The sequence below is a fragment of the Pygocentrus nattereri genome, chromosome 4 (assembly GCF_015220715.1).
Source record: "Pygocentrus nattereri isolate fPygNat1 chromosome 4, fPygNat1.pri, whole genome shotgun sequence".
Lineage (NCBI taxonomy): Eukaryota > Metazoa > Chordata > Actinopteri > Characiformes > Serrasalmidae > Pygocentrus > Pygocentrus nattereri.
Genome location: NC_051214.1, coordinates 40,087,014 through 40,114,174, shown reverse-complemented (window position 1 = coordinate 40,114,174; position 27,161 = coordinate 40,087,014). Strand labels below are relative to the sequence as shown.

The window sequence follows — 27,161 nt, the reverse complement described above, 5'->3', positions numbered from 1 at the left end:
TTCGGCCTTAGTCATGTGATTTGTAACGTAACCCGACCGGAAAACACCGACAACCATCGCCGCCAATGCTGCGCTTTAGAGGAGCAGAGCAGCTGCGAGGGCAACGGACACGAATCCCGGTAACAACAACAACAAACACGGCAAAGTCCGCGGATTAAGCCGGAGGAAAGGTACGGATTTTTAAAAACAAATTATAAGTCGCTTACCGAACTAAACGTGTATACTCTCGGCTACGTTTCTACATCTTATTTTACTCAAAGTTTGATGGTTTTATTCGGTGACCACCCCGTTCCACCCCCTCCTTGTCTGTGTCTGCGTATGTGACCGTTTCGTGAGGCGCCGTTTATTATTTTTCCACTTCGCGTCCTTCTCGGTCGTCTTTCAGAGGAAACCTTTCTGGTTTTTTATACGTTTAGCCCATGTTTTGTCCGATTTAGGACATGGCTACTTTCTACAGCAGTAGTAGACCACGCGTTAACCTTAACCACCCAGTCGTGTTTCGTTTCTGACGGTTTCTTTGCTGTTTGCTAGCAGAGGGGAGGGGAAAAAAGCGCCCTGCTACGGAAGTGGTCTCTCTCTCTGCGGGAGATCGGTCCTCTCCACGTGTCTTAGCTGGAGGCGGCGCTTATTTACAACCAGAACTGCTGTTTGGACCAAGATGTTGGTGTTCTTCGCATCTTTGAACCACCGTGAAACTGCGTAGCCGTGGTGGAGGCTTGTAGATTCGGTATTCATGATACTGGACAGGATTGAGGGTTTACTGCATATATTTAAGGGTCATTCTCACCAAACAGCCTCAGTGCACGTCTGTAGATGTTTGAGTGCTGTAATCAGATGGACGCTGTTCATACGATATTAATGTAGTAGATTAATTGGAATTCTATACGATGGAGCAAAACATTAAATTATTAATCTGTGTTTCCTTTTCGTCTCCTAATTCTCTTTACCGCAGTGTGTCCACATATATGTTGCTTGGTACTGATCATTATCTCTTTTTTTTTTTTGGTAAAACATTTGTTGGTCACTTTCTTAATTGTTGAAAATCACTCCCTGAAAAAAAGGTATGAAACTATCACTGGGGCAGTACCCCTCTTGTCTCAGGGTGGGCCCCTCAGGGGTTCATTTCAGTACCGTTAGTCAGGGAACATAATTAAACCATAGTTGAAGTTGTATTTTCTAAGCTGTGTTGACTCCACACCCCGTCTTGTCTCCAGGCTTTTTATATATTGTTCTGTTTTAAAACATGAGGTTATAAAAAGATGCAAATATGTACTTTTCACCTGGGAAAACATATTTAAGGTACATAGTTGGACCTTAAAACCACCGTTGTACCTTTGAGGGAATATTTACACTGTTTGTACCTTGATGAATGAAAAATCGACCGGCGCAGAACCTTTTTTCTAACAATGTACTTTAATGGTTTCCTTGCAAATTCAAAGGAAGTGAACCAAAAACAGCGAAATATTATGTGGCACTGGTAGAAGGGAAAGCCTCAGTGGCTGTCAGTGTGTTGTGGTAAATACTGTATGTTTTAATAAGTAGCTGTAAAACTCTTAGTCCAGCAGCAATATAGGGATTATGAAATGAGAATTATTTACAGATTTACCTTCTTTAGTCCCTGATTCAATTATTTTGGAGTTTAATTTCATTCTGTTGCTTCTGCGCCTCAACTGGTCTCTTTATTGAGTGTAAACATTTTAGACAATAAAGGATCCCAAGCAGAGAAGAATCCAAACCCAACTTCAGTTCTTTTGCTGATGTTGCGCATACTAAGTATTCCTCCTGCAGTTCTGTAAGATGCTGAGGACTGTAAGGAACTCAGTAGGCCATTGTTTTTTTGACTAGATATGCCTTTGTGTATTCTTTCGTTTGACTGTTGTATGTCTTGATTATACAGATTGCTTTTGTGTAGGTGTTAAGGGCTCCTTTATGTGCACCAGTGATCATGCGCATTTAAAAGAACAGTGCAGTGCGTCTTATTTTATGTGACCCATATGGTGTGTTTATAGTCAAACACAAAGCTGCCTGACATTGCTGCCTCTTGCAGATGTCAGCCTACGGGCACGCACGTTATGCAGAACGTGTATGACTATTCCAATTCCCACATTCCCACGGCAAAGAGACAGTAGCCTGTGGAATGTCATGTGTAATGCTAATCATGCGACGCACAGGGCTGTGGGTCCATGCTGACCTTTAGGGTCATACACGGACACAGCAGCATGGCCAGAGTGGCCAGTGAAGTTGCTACTTTTACAGTCTTAGATTAGGCATTGCGAAGCTGCTGACATCAAATGCACAAGTCAGAGCTGTTCAAAGGTTAGATATTGACCTGCTTGTTGAGATAGGGTGCTGATGTTTGAGTAGTGGTCAGGATTTCTGAATTGAAATCAATTCTTTTTTTTTTATAGCTGAAAAAAGCCTAAATGAAATCCTACTCGGTATATGTTCCAACATGGCATTATAAGGAGAGAGCATGACTGGTTATGTGGACCATGCACAAAGAAGACCTGAAACTTCTGCTTTGTGAGGAGTCAGAGGTCATTCCACTCATGACTTGGGTGAAGCTGCCTTCACAGAAAAGGAGAGTTGATTACAATGCAGTAGAGCTACTTGTTCAGGTGTTACAGGTCTTGGAGGGCCAGAGTTCAGCAAAATTTGGTGTCTTTTCTGTTCAAATACATCAAGAAATCTGAATTTAGAGGGACTTCTACCATTTTTTTTCTCTTTATTCAGTTGTTAAGATGTAAATTTAGAGATCACTTTGATGTGAAATGTTGCATCGTAGAAATTGTACTGATTATTGGAACCAGGGATTGCATTCTTTACAACACAGACATTTTACTTACTGTCCAGTGAACCTATGTGTGTCTTCTGAGTGGTAATTACAAAAATAGGTTTTATTTGGCTACTGTCTTGCCTTGCAGTTTCCAAAACTTTATTGTAAATCTTAAAGCTGCATCATGAAAGATATTTTAGCTAAAATTGAAAGAAGTTGCATAACTTAGTCAGATGGGAAAAAAACATACGCTGAAATATAATGTCTCTGCATTGCTGCGAACACACAGCCTGAAAAAAACAACTAAACAGCCAGTGGTGTCACAGGAGGTTTTCAAACCACAATAATATGATGATAATGGTAGATAATTCACTTACATCCTTGGAAAACAAGCATTTGATTTCTTTTTGAATACTGTTGCAACACGCTCATTATCGATAAGAGATGTCTTCTGCACATTGCATGCAATTACACACTTCTACCAGAGCGGTCTCAAAATCCCCAAAACATACATAGAGTAGCTTTAAGAAGGCAGGAACCTGGGGTGTGTGGGCATTTCAATTTACGTTTTAAATGTTTTTGTCCTCCAGGATGTTTCTTAATTGTTAAAGGTCCAAGAAAACTGAAGGAATGAAACAAGGTTTAGAATCATCTGAGTCATCATCTCTGCCCCAGCAGAGTGACCAAAAGGTCAGATTGGAAGACTTAAAGTGAAAAAAGGCGGATGTCATATAGCTAAAGCTGTCTAATCCCGCCCTGAGGCTGCACCTAGTCATAGCACCGTTCAGCACATTGGTCCACCCTGCAGCTCGAATTCAGCTGTGAGCAGTCCAGAGATCAATCAGTAATGCTGCATAACCAGTACTTTTGAAATGGTGCATTTCCAGGCTTTGAATGCATCTTCTGAGGGTTTTGTTGTCTTTCAGCCTCCTAGATTAGTGGTATGCATTAGTAGGCAAGCATAAGGGCAGTTTAGCTGTGTTAAATTGGAACGAAATAGTGGAGAAAATGGGGAAAACAGCTGCCTGATCGTCTTTTTTTACTTTTGAAAAGTGCAGAAAATCATGAAACCTTAAACTAGTTGAAGACCCTTTTGTGTTTTTCATTTCAGCCACGAAAACAGCATAAACTCAAAATTCCCCTTAGCTAATTATAGCTACAGCATTGACTCTCACCCCTCCCTGGTTCTTCCCGCCCTGTCCACTCATATCCCCTCGAGAGAATCGGTCGTGGGGGGAGTTCCGGCTGCTTCTGTGCATGGGTCAATATGAAAAGCACCCGCTCCATCCCGTTTTCCCGTACAGAGCAAACATCCTGACATACAGTGTCTCAGCATGGCTTGAGCTCAGTGGGATTGGTTGTAGCATCTCTTGGCCATCATGTTAACCACAATTATGGTCAAATATGTTATTAATAAAAAAATCAGAGATCAAACTTCAGTCTTTGATTTATTGCCTAATATTGATTTTTAGGTAAGATTGCTTCAGCAAAATAGGATGAATAAACTTTAGGCTGTATTGCTTTTTCAGTGACTGGAACTAATCGCATGTTTTTATTGTACTCTGGATAAGCAGAATGTTTAGGCAACGCTGGTTTATAAACTATTTATCAAAATAAATAGAACATTTCTCCATGTTTATCCAAGCAAGACATGCTGTAAAAAATGCTAATCTGTGTGTGCTACAATTGTTGGCACCTCTTCATTTAATGCTTTGTGTAGCCTCTCTTTGCAAAGATAACAGCTCCAAGTCTTCTGTAGTGCTTAATGAGAAAACACACTGCAACACATTGAGTACATACCTCCATACAGAACATCTCCAGATCCTTCAGATTCTGAGGTCCATGCTGTGTCCTCTTCAACTCATCCCAGGTTTTCTATGGCGTTTAAGTCAGGGGACTGGGGGTCATGTCAAAACCTTAATTCTGTGGTCAGTGATCCATTGTTGTGTTGATTTTGAGGTGTGCTTTGGATCATTGTCCTGCTGTAATATCCAAACTATGGCCCAGTTTAAGTTTCCTGGCTGGTATTTCTGCTGGTACTTGATGGAATCTTTCATACTATGTTTCCAAACAAGTTGTCCAGGGCCTTTCAGTGGGAATATACTTTTTAAGCATGAATTGTTGTTTTAAATAAAAGATGAAAAGAATAAGAAATTAAGAATATTTTTTACAGATCATTTTGCTCATGATATCCATGTTTGTGGAAGGCACTTCATGTACATTAAAAATATTATCAGTGTCAGGATACCTTAATTAGTTTATTAGAAGATTTAAGTGCTAATATGTTATGACCTTGCTAGCATTTATAAAAGTTGTATTTAAGCTGAAATATTTCATAACAGGCCTAATTACGTATGTATATAGGCACCAACATTATATTATTAATGGTATCCTACCTCAAGCCAGGCGTACACTGTGCAATTTTAGAAGTCTTGTTATTTGGTTACAACTTGCATTGTATGTTTGAATTGCCACTATATGTAACCACTTGGTCTGGCTGACCTGACGCAACATGGGTGCTTTGCGTGTGAAACGCAGCCACTACAGACAATTTCCAATAAAGCTGTATCATTGAAAGCAGCACACTGTGTCCTGAGCAAAAACACTGGCTGAATCTCAGATGACTGCCTTATGTAGTGCACCACATATTGAAGTAGTGACTCCTGCACTGAAATAGCGCACTATATGGGTGTAGAAGCCACTACATAAGAAGTCGGGGGCTGTTTGTGGTTCAGTCACTGACAAACCGCTACAACAGCTTTGGTAACTTGTGCTACACTGTGCCCTAAAGCTAAAGAACAGGCATATTACAGACTGTTCAACAAAGACTAAAAAAGCATTCATTTGTACCTCACAATTCGAGTCAAACAGAGCTAATTCAGCATATATGGATGTTGGTGCTGCAAATGTCCACTTTTTTGTCTCCGTGTAGGAGTGGTGGTTGTGATTATAGTTTTTTTGCTGCGACTTTAAGAAATTGGTTTGTGAGACAAGCTACTACAATTTTTCTGACATGTCAGAAATCCATTCTGTCATCCGATTGCTCAATCGGAGCTTTTATGTTTTATAAATATGGGGGAAAGTGGCATCTACACTAGAACAGTCAGGGAAAGGTAAAGAAGATGCAACAGAAAAAGACTTCAAGATCACTGGACAGAAGATGGAATGAAAGGAGTATCAAAGAAGCGAGCAGACTGAGTCAGAGAGGAAGCCTCAGCTTTGGTTTCTTGCCAGAGCATAGTCTGCTAAAGACTCTATCACTCTTGTTTTAAAAAATATTAATCCAGTTTAGTTCGTGTTTGTCATTCAGTTAGCCAAATGTGAACTTTTTTGATGTACATGGGTGTTTACTGTAATGTCAGTTGGCTGTTGCAAATGTATTGACAGACATATTCAGTACAGTTCTAACAATAACATACAGTACAGTTTTATAAATACATAATTTGTTTAAAGAATTCATTATTACATAGCTTTTATTAGAGTCCTCTAAAGAATTTACCAAAAACGGTCTCATTTGAACTGCCAAGAATGTGATACTACTTAAATTTTTTTTACTATTTGAATCTACGTGTTGTGTCTGCTAAGCTGCTGTTTGTGTGTCTACTCAAAAGACCTTCTCTGGCTTTTTTTCCCTTTTGTGGTTCTTTGTGGTCTCCAGTAGACAGGAAGCTGACTGTCGTCTCTGCCCCCCTCTGTGTAGGTGGAACTATGGAGCTGGCCAACCATGGTCTTATCCTCCTGCAGCAGCTCAACGCACAGAGGGAGTTTGGCTTCCTGTGTGACTGCACAGTTGCCATTGGTGACGTCTTTTTTAAAGCACACAAGGCTGTGCTGGCCGCCTTCTCCAACTACTTCAGAATGTTATTTATTCACCAAGACAGGTAACTGAACACAGGGCCTGGCTCTGGTTACCAAATTTAAGCAGAAGTATAGATCGACTAAACACAAGTATTATTAGTTCTGTAGCTTAATTTCTATAGTTTGAAGCTAGTTTAGTGGGTACAGTGTTATGAACCCCTGAAAGAAATAATTATGTAAGCTAGATTAATGGGACTTTCAATTTGTACTGCATGTACGTTTAAAAATATTATGAGTGTCAGTATCTCAGTATATCATAATTAGTTTATTAGAAAATGTAAGTGCTAATATGCCATGACCTCACTGCCACAACAGTTAAGTGTATTAAGCTGAGATATTTCATATCTATATCTCATATGTAGATATACATATACATATACATATGTACATACATATATACATATGTGTATATATACATAGATCTCATATGTATATAGGCACCACCATTATTAATGGTGCCCTACCTCAAGCTAGGCGTACACTGTGCGATATTAAGTCTTGTTATTTGGCTACAACTTGCACTGTATGTTTGAATCGCCTGCGATTTAATTGGTCACACTATATGTAACTACTTGGTCTGACTGACCTGATGCAACACGGGTGCTTTGCATGTGAAACGCAGCCACTACAGATGCTCTGTTTACAGACGATTTCCAACAGAGCTGTTTCAGTGAAAACCACACACTGCATCCTGAGCAGAAACACTGGCACTTGGCTCTGGATACTAAAAAACTTATCAGGCGCTTAAACAGAAGTATAGTTTTTTAGGTTTAGTAGTTCTGTAACATCGTTTCTGTAGTTTTAACCTATTTTAGTGGGTACAATGTTATGTGCCCCTGAAGGCCATAATTACCTATATCATATAAGCTAGATTAATGGGACTTTCAGTTTTAATTAATTAATTTTTTTACAGTTTCACCATAGTTATATAGAGAAGTAAAAACCATCTTTCAGAATGGTTTGAAATTAAAAGATTAACTGTAGCAAAACTTGCTGAATATGATTCTTTACAGTGGGGGAAATGGGAACTAGGGAATGCAAAAATAGCCATTTTATTTAGTGTCCAACACCACCAAGGAACCTGCGCATCATCTGAGTTTTTAGATGTAATGCTGGTATTGATTAACCTGAATAAATATGTTTTCATAGGGTCATGTTTGCTTTACAACACCTTACATGTACCTATCCACTATGAAGAGATTAAAATAAAATACATTATAGGCCAACCTATCGCAAAACTAATGGAAAACGTCAGGTATAAGCCAGTGAATTCATAACCATTTTATGTAACAGCTTTTTGTGAGGGGGCTTGTAGAGCCATTAAAACTCTTCAGACGCCTGGATCCAGTCACCACCAATGAGACCATTCTGACTCAGCAAGCTTTTCTAGAACAGAGAATTTCACATCTTTCATGACTTTGTTTACATCTTCACCATTTAATTATGCATACACTTTGAGAAATTAGTGGAGTTCTTTAAACACTAAAAGTATCTCTAGAACATAGCACTTCACATCAAAGCAGTATGAATAACCTTGTTTACATATTAACAATGTAATTATGTATACATAAATAAAATCTGTTTAAAATTGGATCTAAATTCTGCAGAAATAGGAGATCTTCAGGGGGAGAGTTAGGCCCTTGTTTCCTATTGCCAAAATTGCCAAAAATGCTTAAATATTTATGCTTTCAATTTTTAATGTCCAGGGTTCAAAGTTATTCTGTTTTTTGAATGTTTGTGTTGTATTCTCCAGCGACTGTGTCCGTTTGAAGCCTGCAGACATCCAGCCTGATATCTTCAGCTACCTCCTCAACCTGATGTACACTGGTAAACTGGCTCCTCAGCTTATAGACCCCGCCCGGCTAGAGCAGGGCGTGAAGTTCTTGCACGCTTACCCCCTCATCCAGGAGGCTAGTTTAGCTAGCCAAGCAGCCTTCTCTCATCCTGAACCCAGCATTCGACTTTCCACTTCCCTATATGGCATCCAGATATCAGACCAGCAGGGGACTGTGTCCAATCGTCTTTCAGCCAGGAGGCAGTCTTCACCCATTGACTCAGACAATGCTGGTGTGCTTGATGGGAAAAGCGCTTCCACAAACACATCTGTCTCGCAGACAGGGTCTGGATCCAGACTCCAGCCGGAGATGGAAGTAGAGGTATCGACTAGCCATATCCAGTTTGGTAGAGAAGGATTTGAGGTAGATGCATCAGCCTGTGAGACTTCATCTGCTTCAGCCAGTGTCAACAGCAACACCATCCTTCACGTGAAGCCAAGCATCATGAGGAGAAGTTCTTCTTTCAGAAAGCACTACACCTGCCATGTTTGCGGGAGTCGCTTCAACCAGCGAGCGGCTCTCAGGGAACATCTCCTTTGGCATGCCCAAGCTGTGCCTCCTCTAATGGTAGAGGTAGGAGGTGCAGCTTCCCCTGTATTGCCTGGAGGAGCTGCCACGCCTGAGGTTGAGGAAGTTCTTACAGGTGTTGGAGCAGCTGCAGCCACTCCCATCATGGTGGACATGGTCAGTGATGGTGAGCAGCCTCTTTCTGGTGCTAAAGTCTCTCCACGTGGCGAAACAGCAGTCGCGGTCCCTACAACCGCAGCAGCGAGCTTATGTGGAGCCCAGCCACAGGCAGACACACCTCCCCCATCAGATATAGCTGACATCGACAACCTGGAAGGAGCAGCAGATGTGGAGCGGGAGGTCAAGAGGAGAAAGTATGAGTGCTCCACCTGTGGACGCAAGTTCATCCAGAAGAGCCATTGGCGGGAGCACATGTATATCCACACAGGCAAGCCATACCGCTGCAGCGCCTGCGGAAAGAGCTTTTGCCGGGCCAACCAGGCAGCACGCCACGTGTGCCTGAGCCAGGGGGCCGAGTTAGCCTACACTATGGTGGACAGGCAGAGCATGGAGTTGTGCGCGGCTGACGACTCCAGCCAGATGGAGGCGCTGTTCCTGGGCTCCTCAGGGAGACCATACAAGTGTAATGTGTGCGAAATGACCTTCTCCAACCCCAACGAAGTCATCAAGCACCTGTGCTTCAACCAGGGGACGCTTTCCGACGGAAGTGTTTTGGGAATGGGGGTCAGTGGATTGAATAGTGACAAAGTGGCCAAAGATGAGGGTTCTGATTCTTCCAGTGGTGGACCATTAGTAACGGCCATCAAAACTGAGGAGGTCGTAGTGGAATGATACCACCTGTTCCGTAATCGTTTTCTTTTTTTTCCTAAATGTGTCACTTTTTGGGGTTACTCAGATAGATTAAGCTAACAATGTAGGTGGGAAAAAGTTATGTGCGTGTTGTAGGAGACTTTTTCTACTGACTGTTTCTTTTCCAGCGTTATGCACTCTTAAAAAGCAAAAGCAGGGAATTGAGATGTTTCTTACACCAAGAAGCTCAAACACACAACTACATGCTTTACTTTTTCAGTTTGCTTGGTTTTATGTTTTCCTGAATTGGAGTGGCTAATTCTAGTTGTTCACATGTTGAAAGTTGTGGTTTAAGCTTTTCCTCTTTATAACGGCCAGCAAGAAGAGGAAGTGAATTGTAGTAATCACACTTCTTGTTACTCTGTTGCTCTGTATTTCCCTCGTTCGGTAGGTTGACCTGATTAAAGCTGGGCTGGTTTTCCTATCCCTGTATGATCCTGTGATAGCACAAAGGTTTAAGTCAGCTAAAAGAAATCATGAATTTTAAGCAATAGACAAATGAGGTAATTCTCTGTATATTTTTATTATTTCTGCTGGCCAAAGTATGTTGTTCCTTCTATTATATATCATCTCCCCAGGTTCCCCTCTCTTGGGCAGCTAAATGTGGTGATTGCTTAGAGCCTTTGAGGCAAAGGCATTTGAACAGTAACTCGGTGTGGGTGAACTGATGTAAAATAATTCATTTAGACTTCCTCTATTACTACTTCCAAACCCAACTTGGATCACACAGTTATTTGTCTGTTGGGGTTGAAAATGGAGAGGCTTCAGGTTGTTCTAAAAAAAAAAAAAAAAAAAAAAAAAAAAAAAAAGCTTTGTGCTATTGCATAGAATTAGCAAGTGCAAAATGGTATTCTTTACATGACTGAATGAAATGCCATAAGAAATGGAAAACTATAGTATATTTGATGAGCTAGTGCGGTCTGTCACTTACTTGAATGCCAGTCTGTTACCTGAATGCTAGTTTCCCATGTTTTTTTTTTTGTTTTTTGTTTTTCCCCTTTCCTTTTTGTGCCAACACAACTTGGGTGTCTTTAAACTGTGTTGGCACATTAGCCACACAAATTTAGCAGGATGTGATAATCGTCATTAATTATGGCTCTGTATTAAACAAGCTCTGGCTCTAGAACTGGTGTCAATAAATGTTTACATATGTGCCATCATTTAATTAATTCAATTTTTAATCATAATTTTCTTTAAGCCTGTTACTAAATATATGTGTGTATAAGACATTCTGGGTGATCCTACACATGCAGAAGTATCTCAGATTCAAGGGAGAATTTACTGTCCTTGCGATATCATTCTTTATTTGCCAATCCAATGTTTTGCTTGAAAATGTTTTTAAAGCCCTTATTTTTGAGTTTGGAATAACTTTTCTAATTTTATACACAGTACTATATTTACAAAGAATATTTTATATGGCAAATGTATATTGCAAAATGCATTCAGCGTAGAATATAATCAATTTTAGCGTAGCACAAGTGTGTGTACATTTGTCGTGTCTGCAAATACAGTCTTTATATTGATATTTTTGGTCTGGTATTAATTTTGCAATCTGCTGTTGCTTATTGTTTGTTCATTGCTCAGTTTAGATTACCAGCAATGTTTTGCCACTGCTGTCAAAGCACTGAAACTTTCTAGGGACCTGACTACTCTTGATGAAATCCTGAACATAAAGCAAAGTGAGACAAATTGCAGGATATGTCAGCTTTCAATGTCTGGTTGTAAACAGATACTGAACATTCAGTGCAAAATGACAATGTTGTAGATTTGCAACCTCCATTAAATGCCAGCAGTACCTAAAATATAAGCAGCTTTTCAAATGAAGAAGTTATTTACTTTAAGTGGCATTTGTTGGAAACAAAAAGGGGGTATAATATTTTACTTTTCAGTTGAAAAGATAAGCATTGAGCTCAAGTATCTTCATAAGTATTATTTCTTCACCAGTCTTTTTGCAGTCTGGAGCTCTTTTGTGACTGTATCAATAGGTCTGTATGTGAATTTAATTACTACTGAATGGTTGATTGAGACTGGGATTTGATGTCATGCCTCTCTTTATTCTCATTTTCCTTCATAATTGAGATCCTTGATGTTTTTTATTGAGTCCTGTTTGTTATGCATGTGTAAAACACCATGTTTTGCTTTTCATTGTTACTGTTAAGTATCTGTAAATATGCAATATGTTAATATCTGTTCTGAAATTTGAGGCAGTTAAAGTGAGGGGGTGAAGATGCCCCCCCCCCTCCCCTTCACTCCTCAAGCGCACAAACCCCAAAGCGAAGGCAAACAGACAGTATACTGTGATCTTCAGGTCCTCAGGAACGTGAACAATTACTGAAAAAAAGATTTGCATTGCATTCTGATTGTGAATAATGAACAATAAAACTTTTTCAACAAATATAGACCATTTCCCATCGTTTATTACCTAAAGTAATGCACATCAATACCAAAGAAGAGGACAATACAATGTGTTTTAACTAAGAAAAAGAATGAATGTTATAGAGTCAATGCTAAATACATACAGATGATGCAGGAATTGTGGGCCAGAGTTAATGATCAATATTTTTCTTATTCATGCTGATGCCAAGGCTGATACATAAACGGCTCCAAAATGCATAAATTGGGACTTGATTAGAGTTAAAGAGAAATGTAATATTTATTTATAGAGGATTACAAATGCAAAAAATACTTTTTGTGGAATAGCCCAGTGTCTCCTAAACATTCTGCTCTGTTGGTTTGAAATATTAGTCAAATGTAAACATCTGTTTGATGCAGATAAATTTTAAGCAATTATCTGCTAAACTGATATGCTATTTTATTGTGCATCCCTGATTACCAATACAAGTATGCATTAAAAGACTATTTAAAGGGTGGATTTGGCAAAATGTCTATTTTTCACAAGTTCCCACTCACCAGAGATACAGTTAGTAAGTTAAGGGTTGTTTGGAGTCCAAATTTTGCTTCTTAAGCACTGAAGCTATGAGGCTAAAGTTACTAGAATCATCAGAAGTCAGTGGTCAACCAATTTTACTCTGTAATGCAGTGGCTACAACTTATTAAAGCATGCGAACGAGATCATGCCTTATTAAGCTGTCAAGGATTAATTATCCCATTCCCACATCTTAATATGCCATGGCCACATTTAGGATCTCGTTCCCATGCCTTACTAAGTTGTGGCCACACATTATTTTTGCTTATATGGGATATCACCAGCAGGGCTCCGTACCATGTGATTTGACTTAATGGTTTCCAATAGAGATCACTTGTTTCCTGGCCTTCCATTCTCTTCCTGTAAAGACCAGTACAGGAAGAGAATGGAAGGCTAGCTGCAACAGAACAATGCAATTGGAGTTTGGACGGGTCTTAAACCATTTCAGGTTTTAAGGAGTCCAACAGGCAGCCTGTAGGAACCTGCAATGGGCAAATGACCTCAATTCCTTCTTCAACAGATTTGATCTGGTAGCTGACCCTCCCTCAGCTGAGTTTGCACCCCTACTTTCAGCTCCCAGTATTCAGCCCTGTGCTCCTCTGGCCCTGACCAGAGAACAAGTGAGGAGGGAACTGAGGAAGATTAAGAAGGTGAGGAAGGCAGCAGGTCCAGATAACATCAGTCCTGGGATCCTGAGGCACGGCGCAGACCAACTGTGTGGTATAGTAAAGGACATTGTCAACCTAAGCCTGAAACAGGAGAGAGTGCCAGTACTCTGGAAGACATCATTTGTAGTATCTATCCCAAAAACTGCACACCCCGGTGATCTGAATGGCTACAGACCAGTGGCACTGACATCGCATCTGATGAAGGCTCTGGAAAGACTCGTTCTTGCCCATCTTTGTCCACTGATGGGACCAGCAATGAATCCTCTGCAATTTGCCTACCAGCCAGGCATTGGAGTGGAGCATGCGATAACTTACCTACTCTACAGATCCCTCGCTCATCTTGAAAAGGCGGGAAGCACTGTTAGAATCATGTTCTTTGATCTAGCAAGTGCTTTCAACACCATCAAGCCCACTCTACTAGGGAGCAAGATGGAGAGAGCAGGGGATCACCATCTCATCACATGGACTATGGACTACCTCACAAACAGACCTCAGTGTATATCAGAAACACTGCTCTGCAGCACAGGGGCCCCACACGGAACAGTCCTGGCCCTATTTCTCTTCACCCTCTACACTGCGGACTTCACCCACAACACCTCAACCTGTCATCTCCAGAAATTCTCTGATGACTCTGCCATCGTTGGCTATAACTCAGATGACGATGAAAGGGAATCCAGAGAAGATACAAAGAATTTTGTTGACTGGTGCCAGCAGAACTGCCTCCAGATTATCATGGCTAAAACCAAAGAGCTGGTGGTGGATTAAGTTCTCCTCACCCACTTCAGTGAACATCCAGGGAAGTGACATTGAGATTGTCAGGACCTACAAGTACCTGGGTGTTCACCTAAACAACAAACTGGACTGGTCTAACACACACACCCTGTATAAGAAAGGCCAGAGCAGACTCCACCTGCTGAGGAGGCTCTGGTCCTTTGGTATACAGGGTGGACTTCTCCACTCTTTTTATGACTCTGTGGTGGCATCAGCCATCTTCTATGGCATTGTCTACTGGGGAGGTGGCATTACAGCAATAGACAGGAAGCAACTGGACAAGCTTATCAGGAAGACTAGTTCTGTCCTGGGCTGTGCACTGGACCCAGTGGGGGAGGTGGCGGAGAGGAGGATGTTGACCAAGCTTGCATCCATAACGGACAACCCCTCTCACCCACTACAGGAGGCAGTTGCAGCACTGGGCAGCTCCTTCAGTGACAGGCTTCTCCACCTGCGATGCGGAAAAGAGAGATACCGCAGCTATTTTCTCCCAACGGCTGTTCGGCTCTACAATCAAAACCTCCCCAAGCAGAGACTCAGACACTTTCTGTCATAAACACACTATGCTCTTTATCTGCTTACTGTGTATTCTGCTGTAACAATGCAAATTTCCCCCAGTGGGATAATAAAAGTCTATCTGATCTTATCTTAGAATACCTTCAGGTCCTATTAGGAAACCATCAAATACATTTAGAATCAGCCATTATCTTTTAAAAGCATGTCAAACTAATAGGATCAAATAGAAATCCTTTACATTATGATATGACCCCCTTTAAAAAGCCACAACGCACCACAAACCCATAATGACCTAACAGAACGTTGATTTCTGTGGGTTTCTTCAGCAGCTCAAAACCTACAGGAACCAGAAACGTGATCTAGCATCCAAATGGGAATCTGACTCTGTGGGGGCCTCAGAGTTGGGCCGAACAGCTGTTGTCTAAAATGGCTGCCCACAGCGTTCAGCGTTTGTTCATTTAAGTCACACTGTGACCTGAACCCTGTTACTGCGTCTAATGATGGTTAAGTGGTTCAAGAAGTTTTGTGGATGTATTTATGAAAAAGAGTTGAATGACTACACTCTTCTAGCGTTGGTTAGCAACATTAGCATTGTAGCCTCAGTACTAAACTAAAGAGCAAAATTTAGACACCGTGCATGTCTTGGCTGATTGAAAACGGTATAAATTGCCAAATTCTTTTCACTGTAGGAAAAAAACTAAACAGCTAAAGCAAAACTGGAGGAGTGTCAGTCTAGTCCAAATACTGTAGCTACATGACACAGATGTGTTTGCACATTGACAAAGCCCGTTTGTAGAAAATGTCATATTTTATACAGTTTATTCCTATTTCTATTCAAAACAGTAGTGTGGAAACACTAAACTAAAGCATTAAAAGAGCAGATGAGTCAAAAATCACAAGCATTGCTTTACAATGCTAACTTTATTTGAATGAAATATAGACATGGTTCTGTATCCATACTATTAACAGCTTGTGGAATAAAAAAAGAAAAGATCATGCTACATTACATTGTCTAATGCTCTCATTGGTTATTTGTTAATATTACAATAATATGACTCAAGATACATAGGTATACAATTTGTACAAATGTTAAGGAGCTTCACAGTAATATTCTATAAAAAGCTGAGAAAAAGGCTGTGAGTTGGGTGTTCGTACAAGCTGTGACGAGTAGCAGAACACTGTGTCATTCGGATTATTTTATACTAATTCATCTGTGAGTTGCAAAAATAAAGCATCTTGTTGTGGTCATCCCCGCGCATGCTCTCTGTAACTTGCCCTGGTGTCACTGTAAGCACAAAACACTACGTGTGGAGAATCAGAGGACGAAATCACTGGACACATGGTGGATGTTCATGTGTGGCTCTTAAGTGAGAAATTTTTCGTTGCTATTTTTAAATCAGCAGGCTTCTCTATGAATAATAGCGCAGGAGCATCAACATGAAATGAATGAATGACAAATGAAATGTTTTACTGCCAACCCATATACCATCACCTTCTCCTTCATTCATATCTCACATTTAGGGAGTAAAAGAATTGAAAGCATGGAAAGTCATTACAAATAAAACTGTTAAAGCATTCAAAAAGGCAAAACTATCATCTTCAGGATGAATAATATTGTTAGCCTATGATACACAGATGAAAGACATAAAACATAAGTGTTGTAATATCAACAAGATCAAACAATGTGGGAGTGCCTATAACAGTCATATGACTGGCTAACCAGTCTTGGAGTCACCAACAGATGGCACCAATGCACTACCTCATCTGCACTATGTGACTCCCCTCTAAAACTCCCCTCATCCCAGTTGAGAAACACTCTACTTGAAACCATTCGAACAATGCAAAGCGCATTTGTATGTGGCTACGGACTGTGAAATGGTATATTCCGAACTTTCTCAGAACATGCATGGGTGCAGTTACTTTGTCTTACTGAGCGCTAATGGACAGTGCTGTCAAACCTCATTTAACACCAGTAAATTTGCTGCTCTAGAATAGCAATCACATATTAAAGGTGAAGTCAGTGTTTTGTTGTCATAGTATGTGGCTCTCAAAGACCAGGAGACTAATATAAATTTCACAGTCAGGAAATGAAGTATAACTATATGTACAGTAGGAATGGAAATGGTTATGCTGGTTCTCATGACTTTTTGTGTGGTTGGAGGAAATTTGTTTATGGCCATATGTTTGCAGTGATTTGATATGGCTGATGTTTAACTATGAATACATGTACCATGTTTTTTTGTTTTTTTTAAAAAGACACTGTTTTGAGAGTTACTTAAATGAATGAGTTTCAATCTGATGGCTGAGGGAACATTTTAGTTATAAATACAATATACAAGGACCCTCCTGCAGAGACCACTCATTCATACACATTAAAATAAACAATGCTCTTCATCCAACAGCAGCCCTCAACAATAGGACAGTAAAAATAAAAATGATCAATATGAAAAACAACAAACTACATGTGTAGCATCTGACCCATCTGGAGAAGCTAATGCATGGTGTCAGGGTGTTTGTACCCCAATGGAGGCCAATAGTTGAGACATCTCGTTGATTGAAAAGTTATTGTGGTGTGATGGGTAGGGTCTTGGATGGATGGATGGATGGATGGATGGATGGATGGATGGATGGATGGATGGATGGATGGAAAAAAACAGACCAACTTTTAGTCTCTTGCTCTGAGAGCACTATCTCTTTGAGTCTTCTGCAGTAGCTTCTCGTTTCCTGCTTTTCGGAATGCTATGGTTCTCATTATAACCACCACCATGTAGCCTGTAAGACAAGAGAAAAGAAATATGATGAGTATGCAAAACACAGTAAACATATATTGTTGTAGTTGTAATGACTTCTGAGCCCCAGAGCAAAAAAAAAAAATACAGCTCTCTTACAAAAAATACTTTCAAAGAATTAAAAATGGCACTATAAGTCGCTATTATTCTATCTCGATTGCTTACTCCCTATTATTATTATTATTATTGTTATAATGATAATTATAATAATAATAATAATAATAATTATTATTATTATCTAACATACTGATGCTCTCAAGCTGCTCCACCCTCTAGCCAACATTATCTAACTAGCTATCTAACATTAACCAAAATGTATACATTAGTCTATTTAAATCTATCTAAGAACTCTATTTAAGAGTTATAAATTGTGAATAAATACTGTTACTGGTGAGATATATTGTTAAATCTTTGGTGAGTGGATAATTGTGTCAGTACTAATATAAGGGGCACAGTAAAGCAACCCTTTGCCATGAGCCCCAGTGCGATTACCCCACACTTTCAAATACCACATGCACATGCTCACATGCTCAAGATATGACCTGTTCACCTCCCTAAGAAAAGACCATCATTGAGGTTACTCATTTTTAAGAGAGAATATAAGTTCAAACTGAGCTGGGGTATTTCACAAAGCAGGACTCCTCAGTTAGCCAGAGAACTTAAGCCAAAACACAAGTCTTGCCAATGGGAGGAAAGGTTGGAGTCATCCTTTTTGAATAGTCTGCACTTTTGGCTTAAGTTGTCCAGCTTACCTAGAAATCCTGTCTTGTGAAATAACCCCTCTGGTCATGACCTGCTGTGGTGCTGACAGAAGTATTCAGAACAGAAACACACCCATTACTCCATTTCTGTCTTTCTCTAAGAGCTTTAATTTTCCCTACTTTAAAATATTGCCCCTCAATCAGGCCATGACCGCATTAGCATTCATCTAACTTCAGTTGCTCGTTGTGCACATCTCCCTGTTTCCCCCCTCTTTCCCCCTTCTCTGTTTTTATGACTCAGCAAGAATCACCAGAGTAAGAGCAGGGTGTGTGTGTCTGGATGGAGGGAGGGATAGAGAGAGAGAGAGAGAGAGAGAGAGAGAGAGACAGAGAATCCTGCACCAAACCTCCTGCTGCGTAGCTATATTTCACCCGCCTCTGCTCCACTGCAGTGCTGCATTAGCACTCATCAAACATTTAGCAGACACACCCATCTGTCTTCTACCTTGGCCTCCACTCTGCTCTCTGAACGTGTCTGCTCCTTCTGTGTCCACCATTGTTATGTTTAATTTTTGTTTACATTGCTTTTTACCTTTCACCTTTTTTATGTAATCCTATAATTCTAGGTACTAAAAATACAGTATAATATTAAGAACCTGTCTTTTTGTGATGCAAAGTACTTATCAAATGTATCCAATTCAATCAAAGGTGTTCTCAGACATGGTTCCCTGACTACATATGGAAGGCTTTGATGAAGGGAAGAGAAAAGAAGTGTGTGTTGTGAAGGGGAGGGGGAATTATAATCAGTCTTTCAGCACAAGTTCATCTCTCCTTCACACGGCTTCCCTTTAAAAGCCAGCCTACAAAGTAAAGGGTCAGCCTGCGGCATTCCTGCTTTGATATCGAAGGTCCCTTGGATACTTGTACCTCGAACAATAGCTTTTTCATTTCACGAGCCGGCAAATCCAGCGGTAATAAAACGAAGGTCCATTGATGTTTTTAAAAAGGAACCATGAGAAAATGCGATGGTTCGTCCGAGGAATTCAGAACAATAACCCAGGCTTGTTTTTCACTTTCTATGAAAATGATTACCCTTGAGAAATGCCCTCCTGCTTACATACATGTAAGTAGTTTAATTTTTGCTTTTGTTTCACAAAACATTGGAGTATTAGGAGTAGACAGCTGGGATAGGCTCCATCAACCCTCACGCCCCAGAAGGAGAAGTGTGTGTGTGTGTGTGTATTAGGAATAATACAAATGTTAATGTAATTATGAGTTTTTGCACAAGAGATACTCACTGGTTCATGACACTGTTGCAGTCTCTGGGGAGGCAGGGTCAGTTTCATTTGGTATCTCAGTCACCTCTTCCTCTTTAATGGCATTCACTGTCTCCTCGACAGCCAGTTTCACCTCACTGGCTTTAGCATCTGTCTTTTGACAGATGGCATCTTCAGACCCCTCCTTGGTTTCTTTCATGTCCTGTGCTGAGATATCCTTTTGAGCCTCTTCCAATACTGTTGATTTGTCTTCCACCGGAACCTGATTCTGCGAGCTGTCGCCTTTCATGCTTGTGTCAGTGTCTTGGATTGCTCCCTCATCAGCATCCACTACATTTATGATTCCAACATTAATTTCCATTGTTGTCTCAACCTGACACTGATCTTCTATCATCTGAGCTTGCTTTGTGCTTACAAGAGTGGCCATTGTTGTTTGACTGCTTTCTTCTGGCGTCTCTGAAACTAGGGTCTCTGTGGTTACCTTTTGGGTTCCTTTTGGCACTTCCTTAAGACCTTCCTCAACTTCACATTTACCATCTTCACTTTCTGTGTTCTCAGCAACTGTTTTCTCTTCAATGTTTTTTTCTACTTCTCTTACTTCCACTTCTTGCTTTATTACATCTGTATCTTGTTGCATGGCATCCACAGATACTTTGGCAAGCTCCTCTTGCTCAGGTTTGATTTCGTCTGTAATAGCAACAGGAACTGTTTCAGAAATCTGTATGGCTTCACTGACTTCAATTGGTGATCTTTCAGTGATTACACGAGTTTGCTGTTCTTCAGCTGTGTTCTCAGTCTCAGATGTAAGTGGCTTCTCAGAGGTTGTTTCAGTAGATGTTTTTTGTTCTTGGACCAGTAAATCATCTGCAGGTTTTTCTTCTTGGACTGATGAATCGGCTAAAGGTTTTTCCTCATGGACTGGTACATCCGCTGAAGGTTTTTCCTCTTCGGCTGTAACAGTTAGTACAATTTTTTCCTCCGCCTTCTCAGAAGCTGCTAGCTCGTCTTTGGGCTTTGATGCCTCTTCTGATGCTGTGGTACTACTCACTTTCTCCTCCACTGGCTCTTCTGATAATTCTTGTTCCTTCTGCATTTCACCAAGATTCTCGACAACATTTTGAATGACTTCCTGGACAATGACTGTGCTCTGTTCCTGAATGGCTTCTGCTTCCTTTATGTCCATGACCTGTAATGGTTCTACCTCTTCCTGAACTTTCTCACTCACTTCAACGTGTACCTCAGCTTCAACTTTAGCTGAGACAACCTCAACATCTTTCACAGTAAGTTGGATGTTGTGATTATCTGTTAGTTCAACTGTGGGAACCTCCTTTATACCAGCCTCCTTCTTTAGCTCTGCTTCTGTTTCAAAAGCTGAGGCTGGGCTAACGCAAACAATCTCTTCGGTCACTGCAGATTTTTCTGTTGGGGCCACAACAGGAATGAGATCTTCCTTAGACTCAACTGTTTCAGCTGTAGGGGTATCTGCAAGTGAGGGTGTAATTTCTTCCGACACAGCCATGGCTACACCCTCTACAGGTAACACCTCAACACCGCTGACTGATTCTTTAATTTCCTTTAGCTCCTGCACATTCTCACCTTCAGCAACAGCAATTTCAGTGACTTCCACAGTCTGAGCGCAGACGGGCTCTTCTACAGACGGTTCAATTGGACCCTCTGTCTCCACTTTTGGAGAGTTTTCTGCCACCAGTGGTTCTTCAAGTATCTGTACTTCCTGTTGAACAGCAGTGAGCACAGCCACCTTGACTGCTGTTGCCTCCTGAAGCTCATTCACAATCTCAGCCTCTGGTGTCTCTTTCACTGCCTCAACTTGTGCCGTGTCCTCCATGGCATTTTCTATAGGTGTTTGAAGCTGTTCTTTGTACTCAGCCTGAACTTTATTTACTTGCGCCTCAAAAATATTTTCCTTGTCCATTCCAGCTTCCTCAGGTTTTGGAGTTTGGTCCTCAATGGCCACTTCTATTGGCAGTGCTTCACTAACAGCTGAGACAGACTCTACTGAAGTTTTCACGGGGCTCTCTTCTTCCACATCTTTGATTTCACTGGTGTGAAGACCAGTGCAGACAGCTGTTGCTTCACTTTTGTCATGGGCAAGCAATACCACTTTCTCTTCTTTGATTGTGGACTCAACCTGGACTGGGCTAGTAGAGACAGCAATAATTTTTTTCTGTTCTTCAGTTATTGTCACAGCCATGGCACTTGATCTAACACTGATTGTCTCCACAGCTTCCTGGAGAATTACATCAGCCTTTACGACACCATCTCCTGGAACCGGTGTGGTCTCTCCAGATGTAACAGGTGATACTGTAATGCGTGAGACAGCAGAGACCATTTCAGTTTCTTCTGCTTGCTCGAGGGCGGTTACAGCTTCTGATGTAAACTCTACAATGTCATCTGCAATGGTGTTATCAGTTGATTTAGGTGTAGCTGCTGTATCTCCTTCTTCAGGTATGTCACTCAGTTGCTTTCCTTCTGCTTCATCTTCAGTTTTCTCCACAGCAGCTGAAATCCAAGATGGTGATCTATCTTCAGCTGAGGCTTTTGCAGGAGTGACTGGAGTAGCCTCTAACGTTGCGTCCTCTGTCTTGGTCTCCTCTTTCTTTTCCATTTCAACCTTTTCTGATTGTTCATTATCATACTCTGACAGAGGCACCACAGCTGGGGTGTCAGAGTCTTCTTCTGCAGATCCAACATCAGAAGATGGTCCTTGTTTGGCATCAGCCTTCTTCTTCCTACGGGGAATTAGCTTTTTAAAGGAAAAGGATGACTCCTCTTTTGGTACTTCACTGTCAGATATTGTCTGCTCTGGACCTGAGGCTTCATCAGACTTGTCCTCTGGTTTGGGTTTCTTACGGTGGGTCACCAGCCTTTTGAACGACTCCCATGTAGACACAAGTTCTCCCTCTGGCTCTGGGGAGGAGGCTAAATTTTCATGGTCAGCTTCCTGGGAGCTTCCAAGTGGAGACTCAGCAGTCTTAGTCTGTTCTTCTCCAGACTGCTGCACTTCTTCCTCTATCTTGGTTTCATCATCATCAGAATCTGAACTTTTCCTTGCTCTCTTTTTGGCTGAACCCACACAAATAAGAGCTTCCCATGACACAGAAGTGTCCATCTTTTTCTTCGGCTCCTCTGTACTTTGTTCAAGCTTCTCAGCTTTTGTCTCAACCTTGGATTCAGCTTGTGACTCCTCTTTAGCTTCTTCCTTTACTTCGTCACTTGGTTTTGTCTCCTCTGTTTTGTCATCTAAGACAGCACTCTCTGTTGAGGAAAGGGTGGCAGATTTGGGCTTGTCTCCAGGTGCCTCATCTTCACTCTCAGATGGCCTCTTGACACGCTTCTTTGGAGTGACTAATTTTTTAAAAGAGGCCCAAGGAAGGATGCCATCTTTCTTCTTCTCATTGTCAGAGGTAACTGCCTCACTTTCAGCTTCCACTTTAGCCTCAGGCTGACTGGCCTCCTCTACAACATGCTCACCAGATTCCTCTGGCTCTGGAGAGGAGGGTCTGCTGTCCGGTTTCTGTGGCTCAGCTGATTCAGTAGATGACTGAATCTGCTCAACTACTTGCTCGCCAGACTCGGTTAGCTTTGACTCTGCTTCTTTTTTACCCTTTTGTTTTTTGGAGGACAACTTCTTCAATCCTGCTCCTGTGAAAAGCTTCTTCAGTGGGCTTCCCTGAGCCTTGGATTTTTCTTGGGATGACACAGCTTCAGGTTCAGTGGTTGCCTCTGCTTCAGATTTTTCAGAACTTTGCTGTTCCTCTGCAGATTCACTTGGCTTGTCATCGGCGAGTTTGGTATCATCAGTGGGTTTGGCTTCATCAATAACATCAGAAACAGGGGTCTCTGCAACCTCACAAGCTACAGCTTGAGCAACACGTTCAGCCTCCTGTGCTGGTTCAGTCTCACTTGCTGGCTCAGTCTGAACTGTTGCCTCAGCCTGCACTTTTGGCTCCTCCTCTTTCTGATCCTCAGTGTCAGATGGCAGTTCTTCTGGACTTGCTTCAACCTTGGTCTCCTCTGAAGGTGCTGATTCCTCTGCTTTTTCACCTGTTGCCCCTTCTTCCACATCCTCTTTAACTTCTTTGTCTTCTGTGACTGCCTCTTCTGCTTTTTCCTCAGCCTCTTTTATATCCTCCTCAAGAGCCTTCTCCTTCACTGATTCCTCATCTTTGGACTTCTTGAAGCTTGTCTTTTTACGCAGGTTAGAGAAGATTCCCTGAGTGAAGAATCTTTTGAAGGGGGACTGTGTTTCTTGGCAGGGTGGGCTGGTGGGGGATTCAGTTTGTGCTTCTGGTTCTTTTTCTTTCTCTGGAGTTGTTGCTACTTCTTCAGCTGCCTCATTGTCTGGAGGTGTTTCTTTAGCTTGCTGCTGTTCAGGTTCTGCAATGCTATCTGTTACAGTCTCTGCTGGGGCATCAGTTGCTGGGAGATCTGCTGCTTCTGCTTCCACAGCATCTTTAGTTGTGACCTCTTTGTCTGTCTCTGGGGCATCTGGAGCATTTTCATCCTTAGGCTTCACTTCCTCTGTTACAGTTTCCTCCTTGCTTTCCTCAGCAGCAGCCTCCGAGGCACCTTCCTCAGTTTCTTTCACTGTCAACAGTTGCACAGGCTCTGTCTTCTCATTCTTGTCCTTCTTCAGTGTGAACTTAAAGCCAACAAAGCGGAAGATCTTTTTGAAGCCCACTTCATTAGACTCACTTGGCTTCTCCTCAGCTGCCTTCTCCTCTATGGCTTCAGGTTTAACTATATCATCAGATTTATCCTCCTCTTGCTCTCCATTAACTTGAGGGGAAACGTCATCTTGGAGAACCTCAATCGTCTCAGGGCTGTCTTCTTTCTGCGGCATGGCATCTGTCTGGCCAACTGCAAAGAGAGAATAAAACAAAGCAATGTCATAATTTTAACAGCTGGTTCAGTTAACAACTTATTTGTAGAACTGAATGGAAAACCTGGCACCATTTCACTTACACAAGCAAACATCACACAAAAACATAAACACATTCATTTGATTAATTATTTATCATAATTAACAAATATGCCATCTCTTTGTGCTAATCTCCAGCCACTAACCCTAAAATGAATCACTGACAAGGGAAAAAAGAAGGTAATACATGGAAAATACATGATGCAATGATGCAATAATACATTTAAGATGATGCATCAAACATCTGAAGTCAAATAACTGTAAAATTCCCTAAAACACTTTCACCCCCTGTGCAGATATAATCAGGCAAATGATGAAAATCTGATATTGGCCTTAGATTTGCTGATCTTTTCCTCTGAGCAAAAGCCAAAACACAGGTTTAGGAATGATGAGACAATTCAACAGCCTTGGGGGAAATTTCTCTGTTGTAAGTTTCACAATCACATAAGCACTGCCAAATGTCTGGTGCAAATGCACTGTCCTAATGTAGGAGAAAGCAGCAAACACAAAAAAAAGTTTAAAAAAAATCTTTTTGTAGCTTTGACTTTTATCATACTGGTACTATGTTAGATTGAATGGTCACAGGGACACAAAGTAACAGCTGAGAAAAACAGAAGAACACACCACATGACACACACACGTCTGAAATTCCTCTCATATCTATCTGTGTTTTGACAGGAGTGTTGCGGATATAGATTTCTGTGTAGGCTAGGGAGGGGAACTTTAGTTTACAGGCATTGCTGTGCTAATTGAGGCCCAGCTTCCCTCTGACATCCATCCTTTCATTGGGGAATGCTCACATCTGGCTCTGCTTGCTCTTGCTCTCAGGTCCGAAACACACCCAGTTACTTTAAAAACTAAGTTTTATTGCATGAGTATCACATTACCTGACTCATTACTGAAAGTATAAAGACAGCCAGACAAATATGCACACATAGAAAAAGATGTTGGTATTCCTGGAACAGCAGCAATAATCAAATCCCATCCTTTTAAGTAATCTTATTTTACTTTCTGGTCACAGGCAGTGAGAGAATGTGGAGTCTGCAAGAAGAGACTGCTTAGTGGTTACATCCTTCACTATCTTCTCTGGAAAATATCTACATTCAGTTGCTCCATTACATAATAGGAACATCACATAGTCATGGGAATATCTGAAATTAGCATCATTCTTCATGAAACCTCATTCTTGGTGATAAATGTAATTTAGAAATAAAATACCCCTGAAGTACTTAAAACATAAAATTGCATGACATTCCAAGGCTTTGATTTCATACTACAGGCATTTTGTATTCCAAGTAAATTCCAGAGAACTTGCTAACCTGCGTATTCTAAGAAAAATGAAAAACAAAGATTCTATCAAGAAACAATGAATTAAAGCTACTTCTCCAAGAAATTCAGAAGATGTCATTTCACTTCCCCCACCACACAACAACCCTTCCCCTGAAAAAAAAAAACAAAGCCTTAATTTCTAGAAAAAGACTACATTGTTTTACTCCCAGGTCTTTCACAATAGGTCCCTGGCTTCTCCAGGCTTGGTCAAAATGAATGGGGGCCCCCATGCTATTGTCCATCCTAAAACTTAAATAGCCATGACGAAAGCCCTGGATGTGTCGCACAGAGAAAGAAGCCGATAAAAAAGATTGATAGGAATTTCACAATCTTACCACACTGAGAACTGAAAGGATGGGGAGTAGTGTGGTAGCCAATGTGTAACCAGGAATTTCACAATCTTACTACACTGAGAATTGAAAGAATAGTTGGGTGGGCTTGAAAAGGCCTCTCACATCATTGTCACTGCCACAGCAGCCCTTACACTGTCACGTCATCCATGTCTTTGTTAATCAAACAGTAGGGTAGAGCCTTCAAAGATAATAAAAGTGGAAAAACATTGAGCCATACACAAACAAGTCTTTTGTGGTTGTGGTGGAAGGAAAGCCATTTGGAGTTTTAGTTGTATAACTAAACAACCGCAAAAGGTCTAATGGGCTAAGCCCATCTGAAAGATTCTCTCATGTCATTATGATGGCAAATCTTATCTGTTAGCTAATGACAGAGTGATTGGTCTATGTCACACATACACACATTCTAAACATTACATTGCTTAGATGCCTTGAACAGCTGGAGACAGAGAGGGTGTATGTGTCCCTGAAAAAGAGAGGGGGACGTGTACAAAATATGTCAAGAGGCTACTGAAGCAAGTAGCCGCCCTACATCTGCTATCTCTAAAATGTGTCTGAGTGGACTGAAACCAGAGCTAAGGAATCTATAGTGGATGGAGTTCTCAAAAAAGGGGGGGCGGGGTGTTTTCTGAACTCTTGGTGGATTAATGGTTGGGATTGTCCACAAGGGTTTGGGGTGGGGAGTCTTAACTTATGGCGTGACCTCAACACCCCACCCCCCTTTTGTTTGTCATGTTTGGCAAACAGATGTATGCAACTGCCGGCTATTAATTAGTACCCCTGCTTGAAGAAGAACAAATCTGAGGTCTGGGGTCTGGTGGCACTCAGCAAACAATACAGTTTATCTACTTCCCACTGTGCCCTATTCCACAATGGCTCTAAATGACTAGCCTGTACATCTACAACTATACCACATCTTCCTAGTGATACTGACGATACTGGCTATGGAATCAGTGGCACAAGTCAAGATGTACAGTACTGTGACAAATACCACTGATTTTCTAAGAAAGGAGAATGATGAATACTGAAATTAACCACAAAACTAC

At 41.1% G+C, this 27,161-nt stretch overlaps 2 protein-coding genes across 3 annotated transcripts in view; one reads left to right on the top strand and one right to left on the bottom strand.

Annotated features, from left to right (window-relative positions):
- Window positions 1-32: 32 nt before the first annotated feature.
- Window positions 33-12,245, top strand: zbtb2b (zinc finger and BTB domain containing 2b). Its single transcript, XM_017692560.2, has 3 exons — window positions 33-170; window positions 6,477-6,657; window positions 8,388-12,245. The coding sequence occupies exons 2-3, from the start codon at window positions 6,485-6,487 to the stop codon at window positions 9,826-9,828; spliced, it is 1,614 nt and encodes a 537-aa protein (XP_017548049.1). The 5' UTR covers window positions 33-170; window positions 6,477-6,484; the 3' UTR covers window positions 9,829-12,245.
- Window positions 12,246-15,620: 3,375 nt separating this feature from the next.
- The window catches only part of akap12b (A kinase (PRKA) anchor protein 12b), a 70,900-nt gene continuing 59,359 nt past the window's right edge, over window positions 15,621-27,161 (bottom strand). For both annotated transcript variants that reach the window (XM_017692563.2, XM_017692564.2), the window contains 2 exons: window positions 19,516-24,375; window positions 15,621-17,499 (listed from right to left, as the gene is read on the bottom strand). In XM_017692563.2, coding sequence (XP_017548052.1) covers window positions 19,520-24,375 — 4,856 coding nt within the window. In that variant the 3' untranslated portion in view covers window positions 15,621-17,499; window positions 19,516-19,519. The remainder of the gene's footprint in view (window positions 17,500-19,515; window positions 24,376-27,161) is intronic.